The 15,190-nt window shown below is 46.2% G+C and overlaps 1 protein-coding gene across 13 annotated transcripts in view; it reads right to left on the reverse strand.

Moving 5' to 3' along the window:
* Positions 1–739: 739 nt before the first annotated feature.
* Positions 740–15,190, reverse strand: part of ITPR2 (inositol 1,4,5-trisphosphate receptor type 2) — a 259,828-nt gene continuing 245,377 nt past the window's right edge. For all 13 annotated transcript variants that reach the window (XM_086885021.1, XM_086885019.1, XM_086885012.1 and 10 more), the window contains 2 exons: positions 4,902–5,063; positions 740–3,659 (listed from right to left, as the gene is read on the reverse strand). In XM_086885021.1, coding sequence (XP_086741147.1) covers positions 3,573–3,659; positions 4,902–5,063 — 249 coding nt within the window. In that variant the 3' untranslated portion in view covers positions 740–3,572. The remainder of the gene's footprint in view (positions 3,660–4,901; positions 5,064–15,190) is intronic.

Consider the following 15,190-nt stretch of genomic DNA (forward strand, 5'->3'; position numbering starts at 1 on the left):
TTGGCTATCTGTAAAAAAAAAACAAACGCTGGGGAACAAAGAAGAAAAGCACTTGTATGGTGTAGTTTACCAGACACAGGTTTGAAGGGAGGGTTCTTCCTTTTTTCAGAAGACCACAGATTTCGTCAGCCCAAGTTGTCTCAGTTGAAAGACACAATTGGTCTTTCTCCATTCTTTCACCCAGAGTAGTGGGGAAATCCCTTGGTCTCTTTCTCAATGTGCTACCTGAAAGAGCTACTAAAAACATCCCCCCACCACCAAAAAAAAAAAGGAAAAAAGTGCAAAAAAATCTCACACAGAAAAGCCTGCATCATAGTACTGTGGAATCATAAAGGTTGGAAAAGATCAGGCAGCAGCAGAAACCCCGAGGCTGTTTGACTTGAGCCTGCTCATCCTCACCTGAAAACACTCGACCCATCACAGTCCCTGCCTCTGCTCACCTTCACCCAGGGCTCCCCTGGCCTAAACAAAGGGCATTCGAGCAAATCCTACACCCAGCTGCCACCCAACCTCTGGGAAAGGTGGCATTCCTGGATCCATCATCCTGGGCAGAGCAACCTGTGCCTGAAATAAAATAAATTCTTGCTTTCCTTGCTGCATTCAGCCTCCATCCATTCAGGGCTGAAGGAATGGGTGGACACCCACAGCCTGGTCCCCCACCCACGACCACCAGCCTGCACTTCCCAAACCAGAACACACATTTCCCCCCAACCTTAGCACCAGGAATGAGACAGACATATATAAAAGGACACACTTTATTAAAAGTTACATTCAGCAGCAATGGACACATTTACTTAAGTAGATTTTAACTGTCAAGGAGCTTATAATTATAAATCTCTCTAAGGCATTAAAAGCTCTTAGATGTTTTAATTTCTTTGCAATCATTTCCTATAAATAGGTAAGGTAAATGATACTTGTCTAGGAAGAGGTTACCCCAGCTGCATTAAACAAACATATACACATAAATATATGTATAAAACAATGCTTTTTTGTTATAAACTCATTCATGGGGATGTTTCACAATCTTTAAGTCTTGGGGTCTGGCCCTGCAACCATTTTCTATGCAAGGAGCCTCCTGTTTGTCTTACCACGTGTGAGTGTACAGAGTGTTCACATGGATGACAGCAGGGTAAGGGCCTAAATTTTGACAGAAACAGCAAAGATGTCAAAATTCTCAGTGAAATATAATCACAGTCTGTGCAAGTAGCATCACCTGCTGCTACTGATTACGGAGGTCTCTCTGGGAAGCTATGAACAGCAGAAAGGCACCGTGGCCAAGGCACACCAGCATCTGTTCTCTGACTTTGATGCTGTAACTCTCCCTTCTGAAGAGCAGGAGATGGGCTCCTGAGCCCGAGGGGATGTGGTCTGGGGTGTGAGACAGAGGGAGCACCAGCAGCACCCAACTGCAGCCCTGAGCTCAGGGCACAATCCCACCCAGCCTCAAGTTCTTCTAGCTGCAGCAGCAGAAGCCTCCCCTGATGTGCAGCAGTGCAGCTGCTTTTTCTGAGTGTAAACAAGAAAAGTGCCAACCAATTCCAGTATTAGCCAACCACACACTCCCCAATAAATAATGAGAATTTAACTTATCTTATAATCGAACTGTGCTTTGTGTTTTAGAACCACATGTGTGAGGAAGAGGAAATTGCTGTTGCAACAGAAGCTGCGAGTAGATCTGATTAACTGTATGAATTAATTTGAATTAATACAGCTACAGGGTGTGAGTCTCTCCCAACTTACTGCTGACTTTATGTTTGTGGGCAACTCCTTTGGCCATCACCTCTTACAACCAGGGTGCTCTCTAGAGTAAGGCAAACAAAGAGATTTTCTTCCAGTAAAATACAGAAACCTCTGATTTCTACACTAGTTTTGAAGGACACAATTGAAGGCAATGGGAAATGTTTTAGTGGTAGAAGATATAAATATATTGCTAAAATATATTACTTTTATCTCAGCAACATCACTGCCCCCCAAAAAAAAAAAAATCAACAAAAAAGAAGCTTCAAGACTGGTTTGAATTTGGGATAAAGAGAGTGAAATACCCCTAAATACCCCTTCCTTCCCTTTGCTCTAGGTCTGTTGTTTTGAATAGTGCCTTAACCGGGACAACAGCATTTCTCCAGGAAAAAACTGGAAAATATTTACACCAATAATATTTTTTCCTTTGATCAAAATAGCTTTTATAACAAAATGAAGATTTTACAGGGGCAAATCATTGCAAAAATATTTTGCTTTAAAAAGTGAGTCCATGTAACAAGAGGCACATTTTCAAATGTGAGACAATCTGGTAACCAAAACCCACTGAAAATGAAAGTGAACTGAGAAGACAACTCCCATTTGTGCCACTCAATTTTTTTCCTAAAAGACAGGAGTGTCCCAGGGCTCTGTGGAAACCCTGTAACTTTTCTTTCAAGCCATCCCAAGAAATACAGGATAGATCAGAAATCTGCACTGGTGACTTAGCTGCTGCCTTTTGTACAGCTGAGAGCTGAAAGGAGCTTCTCTGATATCGCCCCTCTGTTCCCCACCAGGTTTCCCTGCAAACCCCTGGAAGCAGGAAGGGCAGTCAAAAACATTAACCCGTGATCTTTAGCTCAGAGGAAAGCTGACAGAATATGGGGTTTATTTACTCAATTCAACTCTTGCTGAAGATGAGTTTATGGAAGGTAACAACACCATTACAGTTCTGTGCAGAAATACATTTCTAAGATTTTTTTTTAAGAAATAAAATCCCATACATGCTTTAAACTACAGGTATAAATTTTTCCCCCTGAATCCTCCACTGGAGCTTGAATATAAAACACAGTTTAACTCCTCAGTATGTGAAACCTCACGGCCACATTAATCGAGAACATCTGAAGCCAGGAGAAAGGAATCACTTCCAGTTATGTTGTCAGTGTTATGTGCATAACGTTCCCACAGCTGTAGATCCATTGTGCTCCATGTTATAAATAAGAAATTGCATGGTGACAGCTAAAATTCAAAAGCGTTAATGTTTCTCTTTGCAACTCTTTTTCTATTTTTTCCTTTTTTCTTTTTTTCTCCCCCCAGTCTTTTGAGGTTTCTCCCCTTTCCCTCCTAGTAGAAGTTACTTGAAGCAACATCACCGCTTACGGACTGACATATTTACGGTAATTAAAAAATAGTAAACGCCAAGCAAATATGACTAATGTTGTTATTTGGCAAGTGAGCCAGGGGTGACCTATTGATTCTGAGCCAGGCTGTCGTGTTTGCCGCAATAAACACCTCTCCTTCTTCTGCTCAGCTCGGTTCTCCCGGCGCTCCGGGGAGAAAGGGGCTCCCAGGAGGTGGCCAAGGCTCTGTCCCAGCCGGGCCAGGCAGGGAATACAAACGAGCTGCCTTGTATCGCTCACATTCTAGGTTGTGGTCCTTCTCAACCACGAAAAACAGCTACAAATTGTTCCCAGAGCTAAACCACTTAACATCTTGGCACTTGGTTGTTTTTAACTTTGTAACAATAGGCACTGTTCACTCCTCTCAATCTCAGTTTTTTATTCTATAATAAAGCAGGAATACTGATGAAAGGCTAGTCACGGCTTCTCCCCGTGGTATCAGGGTGGTGGCATGTGATGATTCACATGGGGTGTGTTTGATCCAAGAAAGCCCAGCCTCTGCTTATTCTTCCTTTGTTCTGTCATCTAAGGTGGAAAGGCAGAGAGAGACGAGTTGAGATTTTTTTTTTTTTCTTTTTACTATTATTTAGCAGTCACAGAGCAAGATACATATAAGCAAAACAACAGGGAGTGGAATTCTTTTCTTCAGCATAGAAAATTACAAGTAAGGGATGTCTTTGAAGTGGGAGATCTGTTTCCTGCAAAGTATGGACATTTTATTCTCATTTATACATTATTCTCATCCCCCAGCAGGTCTTACAGAGTATTATTTGTGCTGCTATTGTGTTGTGTAGCCCTGCAGAGGGTCAGCATTTGCACTTGGTGCTGTAAAATCACATAACTAAAAGATGGCCCCAGCCACACAGAGTTTAAATTTAAGCCAGGAGAGAACAGATTCAGCCAGAGGGGGATGAAAAAAATCCCACCAGGATGTTGTGGGTAAGCACAATGAAGCAATGGTCTCAGCACATCCAGCCTACACCTTTGTTGGCTTTTTCACAGGGAAAAGTTTTAAGAAGGGATTTGAAGGGGAATAATTAGATAACTCTGTCGATGCCACTGTAGTGCTTCCCATAAAGAAAACACACTGATGCTCTTCTGAAACTGTAATGAGCAAAGCAGAGGTGACCAGCACCTGTAGCAAAAAAGGAGCTGGCTTTTTGATCCTGAAGGGATGTGAAGCAAACACACCAGGCAGGCTGTGTGGGCAGGAGCAGGGCTGGAAGGGAGGCTTTAAGGGAGGCTGGCAGATTGTGCTCCATACGGGAGAGCAGAGGGAGCCGCAGGAGGGGCACCAGCACAAGGGTGACACAAGCAAAGCAACAGGCTCTGCAAATTGTTTTCACAAGGGCACTGTTGATGTTCTCAGTGGGGGAAAAACCCAAGGGCTGGACACAGAAGGCTTTTTTTCCTCCAGGCTCCTATCAGTATGCAGCTATTCCTGACACTACATCGCTTTCACTGCCGGGTTATGCAGCCCCTCATCCCTTCTGCAGTTTCCCCTCTGTCCTTGCACACTCACAAGGAGCATTTCATGACTAATTCCCCCTCAGAGTTTTCTCCTTACCTGATCTCTGCTGTTGCTAACAGAGTACAATTTCACTCCAAACTCTTATCAATGTATCTACCAAGAAAGCTTGCTGGAGGGAAAGATAAAACCTTCCTGAGACAAAAGTCTCTTTTGTAACGCTGTCCTGACTGCCACTTGATGGAAAGCAGTGCCTTCACCCACACGTGCTCACTTTGCTACCCACACAGGGCACTTACCTGTTCCTTGAGCTCAGCCAGCTGACTGGAAAGCTGTTTCACAAGGCTCATGGTTGACTCCAGCCTCTCCTGCAGGTTCCTGATTTCATTTTGTTCACTGTCACCTTCATTGCTAACCAGAGACATGGCTCTCATCCGAGGGAACCAGTCCAAATTCTTCTCCTACACGGGTATTAGAAAAATAAGGTATGTTAGTTAGGAGTTTAGGCAGGGCTACTAAGCTGAGCCTAGAGAATGAAAGCTCAGGACTTCTGCTCAATGGATGACATACAGCAAATGTGCTTAATAAATTCAGTATTTAAAACAAGCAGTTTTATTCCTGTTTCTTCTTAGCTACAGAGAAGGTACCAAATGGAAAATCTGGGTTCCCCAGAGCTGCACCTGTACTGCAGTGTGGGCAGTGTTGGCACATTCACCTGTGCTCTGGCAGGCAGAAATGTCCCCACTGGGAAGACTCCTCTGGTACACCAGGAAAGCCTCAGTGCTCTCCGTGCTTGGCTCTAAAGTGTATGCAGGGACACATTTCACCTCTGTCTCTTCAGCTTGGCTGGTCTCCATCTATTTCAGCTGTCCTTGCAGCAATGTCAGCAAGCCAACACCAGGAAAACAAGACAAGAGCCTTCTGGACCAGTCTCAAGCACTTGTACTGGAAGAGCAGAAGGACCTGGATCCAGCTGCCCACAATAGGAGATGTGGCGTCCTGGGAATGGCTTAGGCTTCAATGTACTGTCCAGACTGTGTATCTTGGATAAATGAAAGCAGAACCCCACAGCCAAGGGCTAACCTGCATGGCATGGAACAGCACTGAACTGGGTGTTTCTTTATCCATGGACTCAGGCTATGAATTCATCCATGACAAAACCACTGTAAACAGATGATATATGAGTCAGGAAGGTGCTGCGTATCCGCACGAGCCCAGATTGTCTCCGTGGCTCAGGGGCACAGATATTTGTGTGCAGAGCTTAACAGATGGAGGAGACGGAAGGGTGCACGACTAGGAGGAGTGTCAGCCACATGGAGAGCAGCCTGCTTTGCCCTGGGACAAGGGGAACAGAGCAGGTCCTGCAGCGGGTAGGGCGTTACATGCATGCACTTCTGCCCTGTGCCTGGTGGGCGCAGGAGGAGGATGTGGCTGGGCCATGTGCACTTGATAACTTGTGAAGAGAAGCAGAATGACCTGAAGTGTGTTTCTTCCAGTCCCCTGAGCTGTGAATGGCCCCACACAAACAGCATTGTGTTGGGAGGCATGGAAAGGAGCTCTTTCCAAAAGTCCTTCTACAAGATACCTGGAAGGCAGGAGCTCTGCCAGTTACGTTGTCCAGGTACTTGGTAAAGTTTTAAGTCCATCAAGCTGGTCATAGTCTTAGACTTTGCCTCTATTTTTCCTATGAAAATAGAGAAGGCAGTGATGATTCTGCAGCATTTACAGATGGGCAGCCGTGCCTGAGCAGGGTCCAGGAGGGCTGGTCCGGCAGAGCTGTGAGCCTGGGATACACCAAAGCTTTATCATTCTTCCAGTGGGATTTCCTTTCACCTCTGCACTGCTCTGCCCTGATCACCAAACCCTCCCCTCCTACAGCAGCATCATTTAGAAACAACCAATCTGAGCCTGTGTGAGCACGGCAGCACTAACAGTATTCATGTTTGTCCACTCTTTGTGTTAGCCCAGTCCCCTCTGTCGCTCTGGATAAGACTAAATGCAAAGCTGTATAAATTTTAGCTTTTTTTCTTCTTTCTAACTCAAAACTTCCAATGAGTTTTTGTCTGGCTGTGCAACCCCTGGTCCTTGTCACTAAAGCAGCAGAGATGCCCAGGGAGCAGGAGCATGTCCCTGGGTTGCGTTTTGCAGCTCCGGGCTGGCAGCCGTGGGCGCCGGTGGAACGAGGCCTCTTTGCTCGCCGCTCACTTCTCGAGCCTCGTGATCTCATTATGACAATTTACTGTGGTTACGCATGATGCCATTTTCAATGGGTCATAACTCATTCAAATCAAAACCTGTTTTCACCAGCTCTGCTGGTGAGCCCGAGAGGAGCACACGTGACCCTCCCTGTGGATATCCCCAGCTGACACGCAGAGCGGGAGGCTCCTGTTTCTGCCACATGCGGTCCTGCTTACAACACCAGCATTCATCTTCCACCAGTACACGCCGATATTTATTTTAAATTTATTTTGGCTAGGATGTAGCAGAGCATTCATCACGTGCCTGGTGTTGAGCACAGGTGTATTCATTTATACTAAGCTTAGTTTGTGCACAGAGCCTTTCTGGATTGATGCCTTTTTTATTTTTTTTTTTTTATTTTTTTTTTTTATTTTCTGCAGAATGTTTGCCAGCAAATTTGTCTGCCACTACAGGCACAGAACTTTAATTCAAGGCAGCTACAGTGAACAGAGCTGCACTTGTACCTGAATTTTTCCTGGAAAGCTCTGGTATCTGCACTCATTACAGCTCCTCCTGCTTGCAGCACCTGAAGATACCGAATGCAAGGCCATAGGAGCCAGTGGAGGGAACAGGAGCCCTGTCAAGCCTCACAACAATGCCAAAGCTCCTAAAGCCAGGCTGCACAGGGAGAGCAATCTGAGACTCCATCATTGTGGTTCCTCTGTTTGCCGAATACTGCTGCCAGGATTGTGAAATGCATTTTGCTAGTTTTGTTTTTTCCATCTGCCACTCCCTCACTCATCCAGGACACAAGGCAGAGACCTCTGGCTGCTTTGGAAAGATTTTTGCTGACTGACCCCGCACCACACTGCAGCATCCAGAGGAATCTGTGCAGATGCCAGACACCCTGGCTCTCCTGAGGCTCCCAGTGTCACCTGCTTCCCTCCTCCCCAGCATGACATTACACTGCCTGGAGAGAGGGATGGCCGGGAGCAGCTGGAGACAGGGGTGGAGCAGGCAGCCAGCACCTCACCCGCTGCCACACCACGCCGTGGAGCACACAGAGCAGATGTGGCTCTTCAGCTGGAACCACCCTGCACCACATGCCAGCTCATCTCGGCCACCACGAGCCCCAGAGTCACGGGACTTCAGCAGCAGACTCCGCTCATTCACGTGTGCCCAGTTTTTGCCTTCCTAGAAATGCTGTGATAATCTCTTCCAGGAAAGAAACCCAGGTGTGGTTTAGTTACAGATCTGGAAAATCGGGGCCTTTCCCCCCCCCCCCCCAAAGTGCTGTGGAGGATCAAGCAAGGATTTGAGCCAAGTTCTAAGAGAAGCTGATGGTTTGAATGGACCTTATAAAAAAAATGCTGCTGACTTTTGTAGGTGGAGGGGAGGCAACAGGTCAAACACCTGCCCACAGGTCCCACTTGGAGCCCCAACAGCTATGTTAGGTCCAGGCCTCTTGGTTGTCAGCTGCAATACACATCTAATGAAATCAGTCCAGCTGTGTATTTTTGTCATGCAAAGAAACAGAAAGATTCAAAATTCAGTAGGAGACATATTATAGCCTGCCAAGCTGTCTTTAGGTTAAAAATACTTACCTAGCTCTCACTGATAGTGCCTTTATAGTGCACACAGCAGGTACTTTCCCTTGCTGAACCGCACGCTTTTGTCAGTCAATATGATCTTACTTTTTCACTGCATTATGAACTGCAGAACTTTATTAAGGGGCAGCATGAAAATTAGCTTTGGCAGACAGCTCTGTTTGCTGAGTCTCTACCACAAACAAACAGCAGTTGGTGATGGGGACAACAAACTTTTGATCACAAACCTGCCAGGATCCAGAAGGCAAGTTGGACAAGGCTCCTTGGCCAAAAATTTCAGTGTTCATAGGGGGACACACACTCTCGTGACCGCTCAGCAATGGGAAAGCTATTTTTACTTCAAGGTAATTGCTTGCCAATTAACTGCAGGTCATTAACATGTTTGTACAATCCCAAACATTTGTTCTGGGACTTAAATGTTTATGGGCTCGGTCCAGGGCTCACCTTGACCAACACCTTCAAGCTGTAACATGCAGGAGCACTCCTGGGGGTGTGCAGGATGTTATCTGTCATGCCTTACCTATTACTCTTAGAAATCCAACCACCTTGCCCAGGATAGCATTCACTCAGAAATTTGAACCCTGCCTGGAACCGAGAGGCAATTTGGAGGAGGAAGGCAGGCTGCTGGCAGGGAGCAGGGCAAACCTCTGCAAACAGCTGTCACGGGACTCAATCAACAGCCACCAGGTTAGCCTGAGGTGACACAGCTCCAGCATTAATGAGCTCACAGAGGGTGAGCTATGTGGACAGGACGCTTTTAAATGAAGTAGCTGCTTGGACGAATAATTAATTGTGAAAATGTACTGAAATCTTCTTTCTAAACAACCATGGTTTAAGGCAGTATGTTGTTAGTTGTTATTGTTATTTCATCCTTGCACAGGACGGCAGCAATTCACAGCCCACCTACGGATCACAGCGTCTTCCTGCTCCACACTCTTCCCGCAAGCATAACTTGTGCCTCACAGGATCCATATTTAAGCAGACATCTGTGTCCAGGGCACAGCGTCAGCCAGACAGGAAAGCTGCAGGGACAGAAAGGAGCTGCAGCCTCCTCTCCGCCAGTTCAGCTGGGGGAAAGGAAAAAAAAAGGGAAAAAAGGCAGGTGGGGCGAGCCAAAAGGCTGCTGGCCAGAGAGACTGCACACGAGCAGAGCAGACATTTGGTGTGGCCATCCAGCGCTCGCTCCCTCCGTCCTCCCCCTCAGCTGGCGGGGCCCCAGCCGCAGGCACAGCTCCCCCAGGGCCAGATCTCTGTGCAAGTGCTCTGGGCGCACGTACTCAAGGTGCCCACGGCGAGGGCACATGCCAGAGAAATCACAGGGCTTAGAGGATTTGCTCCTTGCGCTCGCTGGAAAACCTCAAACCCTCCGTCTCGGAGAGGCAAGCTCAGAGCAAAAGTCTGCGTCTGCCTCCTGCAGTTTTCTGTGCAACTCTCTCCTTTCCCTTCTGTGGGCTTTCCAGGGGGATGGCAGAGCTGTGGGATAAGTTCTCCCTTCGGTAAAATATTGCCATTTTTCTGACTTTGCTGGCTCCAGTTGAGCATGGATGGAGGGAAGACTGAAGAAATCTGTTTAGAGTTTCTATACTTTGTACGAAGCCTCTCTTGAGCCATCCCTGTCCTGTTGGCACAGCCAACTGGCTTCAATCAAGCTCTCACGCTGAGCTGAATCCATGCCTTAGCAGTAATTGGCAGAGGGATGTTTCTTTAGGAGGTGCTGGTTTCACAGGCTAGCAGCGAGATGGATCAGCTGCAACCAGCAGGAAAGACTGGGCTGAGCCTTTAAAAAATAGATTACTAGATAACAGTGAGAGAAAATAGGTCAAAGAGTAGGACAAGGGGGATGAAGTAGAGGAGCAAAGGCAGCCTAATGCATACTTTCAGCTGGTGCTACAGCCACGGGCTGCGAGTGCCACGCCGCCATCAGCTGTGCCAGACTCATTTCTCCGGCACGCTCTAATGCAGTGACTCTCAGCCCTTTCCACCCCATGACCCCTTGTTGCAACATGAAAACAAGCCCTTTCAGGACTTCCCTCCTATCTGAGTGGTGATTACTGCTCATGACTCCTCCTGGGCTCTGACCTGCCCTGCTGCATGCACCAGGCTGCGTCCCCACCCCACATTTCTGCAAGGATCCTTCTCTCCCCGGCAACTCAGTGAGGCTGTCATCAGGAGGGCTGTGCCCTAACAGCAAGGCTGAGAAAAAGGGGTTGCTGGAAACCATCTTTCTCTTCAGCTAGATGGTCACTGAAGACTGCCCAGGAGGAACATGGACATCAGTTGGTGAAGATTTGCTACTGAAGCCTTCATGTGCTGTGCTGGGCGGTCCTGGAACACACCTTTGTGGGCAGGCAGCAGCCACAGCAAAATAGGTTCCTACAGCTTTAGGACAACTGACCCTCTTTAGAAAGCCCCTCAAGTGTCCCTTTGGGGTGGCAAAATTCTGCTGCACTGGTGCTGAGGAGAGACCCTGCTGGTCACCCCATGGCCTCCAGCACTGAGGAGTGGCACTGCCAGTGCCAAACTGGGCATCACTTCTCTCCAGCAGGCAGCCCCTGCCCTTTCAGGCATGAGAACGAATAGTTCACTTCCCTTTTCTGGGCCAGCACCTTGAATAAATACTTTAGCACTGGGTACAAAGAGATCTGTTTACTGAGAACTATTCTGTACGTCTGAAATGCAAATAAACCCATCCAGTCCCTTCCCAAATGTGCTGCCCATATAAGCAGAGAGGGATCAGTCCAAATGACCTTTTGAAAGCTATTATTTTTTTGTCTAGGGACAGAGTCTGGTCCTAAAAGTCTGGAATTATGTAGCTCCTATAGCCACCTTAAAAAGGGATTTTCAAGATTTAAGCTATCGTGTGCTTTAGATGACACAGGGCAATAACCACTTTGTGATTTAATCACAGACAATAATAATTTGGTTCAGTGCATGATTCAGCTAATCCACAATTTGATAAATGTTCGTCCTAAACTACAAACCCAAATAGCTTTCTGCAAATCCTGTTTGACACTTTAATGTTAAGACTGTATTTGATAAGCAATCTGTACTGTACAAGAATATAGGAAGGGGAATTTGGAATTGTTATACATGTATATGCATCCAGAACAGTAATTCAAAGAAAATAAAGATAAACCTTGGCAATTACAGATGAATCTTTATGCAACAAGAAAACTAATAGGTTTGGCTCGGTCTATACTGGATTGATACATGCTAGAGCTCCCACAGCTCACAGGAAAACACAAAAACCTGTTACCCCCCTGAAAGAGGGTTGAAACCACAACACAGACCCACTGTCTGCTTTAGCAGTGTCATTGATGCATTTACTTTCATTTTAACTTGGCTGAATGTTTTTGAGGGCTGCAACAGAATCTATCACTGTAATTCAGAGTAATTGTGAGTTCTTCAAGACTGATACCCAGGCCAGGCAGTTATAAAAGTCTCGGTGTTTCTGTATCAGCATTCCCACTTACGATACCCCTGCAAGAATTACGGTGAGGAATGATAATAAACCCCAAATGGCGAAGAGTTTTCTCTGACACTCTGTGGGGCGGTTTTGCCACTCAAATTGAAGCTCTGTAAAGGACAAGCACCACAATATTTCTGCTTATCAAACACACCTAAGGGACTTTGCATTTACCTCCAAAAGACGGAAACGATCATGAAGGTAATTCTTCCCATAAGTTCGAGTGTGCTCTCACAAGCCGCGTGCCAGCAGCAGATCTGTGAGTCACACGGTGTCCCTAGAGAGGAAAAGGCCACCCTGACCCGGGCTGCAGCAGCCAGAGAATAGCCACAAGGGGAGGGATCCCACTTCAGCAGCTCTGCCCTTGGAAGGTGGAAAGTAGAAACCAAAGTCTGCAGGGACCACAGGGGACTCATGGGAGAGCCCGGGCACAGCTCCTGTGTGCTTGGAGAGCCTCAGCTTGCGTCCCACCCCAGCGCTGCTCTCCTTGAAGACACGTTTGCTTCTGGTGTCATTCTACTCCTCATGGCACATTTCTGAGATGTTGCTTTCTTCTGCTATATCAGTTTCTCTCTGGCACCTTATCTCTCTCAGAACCCTGAAAATTGATATTGTCCCATGCAAATCTTCAAGAATCCCAACACTACCATCAAAAGCCAGGATTTGGTCCGCAATATTTGCGCCCTTAAAATAGATACAATTATAGATTTGTGTAAAGCATGAGCTTATTTTTCCACACTCCTATGTTTTCATGTTGTTAGTGGTTACGAGACATACTTTAGAAAAACACTTCAGATTATTCATTTAAAATAATTAAATTATTTCTGATATAATCCCTGGATCTTGTGCATAATGAAACATCTGGTACAGAGGTTGGAAAAGAAATGTTCTTGGCTTTTTTTTTTTCTTTCTTCTTTTGTTAAACAGATGTTGTTGATACAAAACACAGAACTGTAAATCATAGCCTGCATGTGGACACAGACTGTCACTACCGAGCAGAAATTTACTGTGGCTAGATAGAGGTTTGAAACAGCAATGAATCACTGGCTCGCTAACTTTGTTCACGTGGGTATGGTTTCAATATTCTGACATTAAGCACACATGTCCTTAAAGAAAGGACCTTGTAATGGTGGCCTGGGAGGCTCTGATTCAGCTCCAGCTGTCTCAGTGTGTGAAGCTCAGCGTAATGCCAGGGCAGGGGAATGTGGCAGGTCTCTGTCTGTGCCCTCCCAGCTGGGGCGTGCTCGGGGTGCTGCTCTGGAACCCTGCAGCCTCAGCTCCCCCAGCACCAGCCCTGGCACAGCAGAGGGGCCATGCAGCCCCAACTCCGCCACCAAAATGCCTCCAAATCTAACCTGTTCCTCCCTCTGTTTCCCCTGCTGTTCCCCACAGCATTTCAGTGAGGTCACTGTGGGTTTGAGGGCCAGGACCCCGCCGAGCCCGGCAGCGGTGTCACTGCTTCCCGTTGGCTTTGTTTAGAGTGACCAGAATTCCAATGCCTCTGTGGTCCCTCACCTTTCCCACTCCCACACTGCTTGCACCAGCAAGCTGAAGCCCCCGCTTCTCCCATTCCTCTTTTAATATTGATTTTCCTTCACAAAACACGCCAGCAGGACACTCCAGAGGCTGAACTCCAGACGAAAGCCAGCGGCATGAATCCCACTGCAATGTGAACGACCCCTGCAGTACCAGGCCACAGACGCCGTCTCCTCCTTAGACGCGTACGCACCATCCGCCAGTTTGGATGTGCTTTTGTCAATGTGCCTGATAGTTTGATCCAACGGATCAGGGTCTAACTCCATGGTAAACTCCAAGCCATGGCTTCTGCTTCCTAGCTTTTGAGGCACAGGATTCAGGAGCATATTTGTTGAAATTTATGTTCAGTTGTTTGGGCTTTTTTTTCACATTGAGCTTTAATTCTCTGCTCCTGTCACCTTGTATTTTGCAAGTACTGTCCATTTCCTGGCTTTAGCTTCAATTTGGTGTAACAGAATCTTTGGGAAATACAAAGACTCAGCTGGAGACTCATTTTTCAGAGGCTCAGGACTTGACCTTGTTCTCAGCTTTACACAGGCAGAGCTCTGCTGATTGCAGTGCAATTGTTCTGGTTTAGGATACTGCCAGAGCAGAGGCATTTTGAGTCCTGATCTGAATGTTCCTGCTTCAGGCCCATTTTCACTCTGATGTATTTTGCACATGGGGCAGTATGAAAGGACAACTGAAAGAACAACACTTTCTTTGAGAATTAGTAAGAATTATTGACTATCACCACACAGAACAGATTTTTAAGCAATGATACAACCACACACATACCTTATACATGCACAAAATCACAGAATCATTAAAGTTGGAAAAGACCTGGAAGATCATAAATGCACATACTCAAGTACCACTCAGAGGAGAGGATTAAGATCTAAGTTTCTCTACGAAGCATCTCTTGACAAAACAACACCAAGCAATGGCCACCTTCCAGCCCTATGGGCTTGAACACTATCAATCTGCTCTCTGACCCCTTGCTCTGCTCAAATGCTTGCCTGTCACCTCCTCTGCACAGCAAGAACAGCTCCTTGCCTATGCAGACATGATGGCCAAGGACTGGCCCCATGGCAGGTCTGGCTGCAGCACACGAGGTGCCACCTATCCACTTGGATGGAAGCACAAAGCACTTTTATTCCGTTCAGGGAATAGGTGGGAACCAGCAAAACTGGGCCCTCTACTTGTACAGGTTTGAGTATACTGTGGGTTGTTTTCAAGGCTGCAGGCATAGATGAATTTAAAAAAAATCCACCATGGTACTGTATGATCCTTTATCTGCTTATACTACATTTTCATTTACTACTGTTGTGAGGAAATATTAAAATGGATCCTCTGTTCAGATCTACTTTTTCTTTTTTTTTTTTTTTCAGTCCCGCATTTTAAATGGTTTGCTGTGTTCAGTTAAACTGGATTCTCGCTTGAGAACAAGCAGATGATCAATTTCACAGGCCCAAATTTAGGATTTTCCTTCAGCATCACCCAGCAAAATGAAAAACAGAAACAAAAAATTTTAATCGCATGTGTAAAAAATACACAGGGTTCATTAAACACGATTTAAAGTTGCCTGTTTGTTATGCAGGCTCTTTAGAGCTCCTACTACCCCGAACTCACAGAAGTGTAATGTGATTCCTGATCTATTGAATTTTGGAGGATGGCTGTAGTGGGTTCCATTATATATAAATTGGATGCAGCCACTTTACAATCTCCGATACATACTTTTATCTCAAAATGCCCTGTGAGGCAATTGTGTAAAGTACTTTATCAGGGATTGTTGTTGGTAATATTGCAAGAATTCATGATA

Source organism: Cyanistes caeruleus, chromosome 4 (genome assembly GCF_971803275.1).
Source record: "Cyanistes caeruleus chromosome 4, bCyaCae1.hap1.1, whole genome shotgun sequence".
In the NCBI taxonomy this organism is placed as follows: domain Eukaryota; kingdom Metazoa; phylum Chordata; class Aves; order Passeriformes; family Paridae; genus Cyanistes; species Cyanistes caeruleus.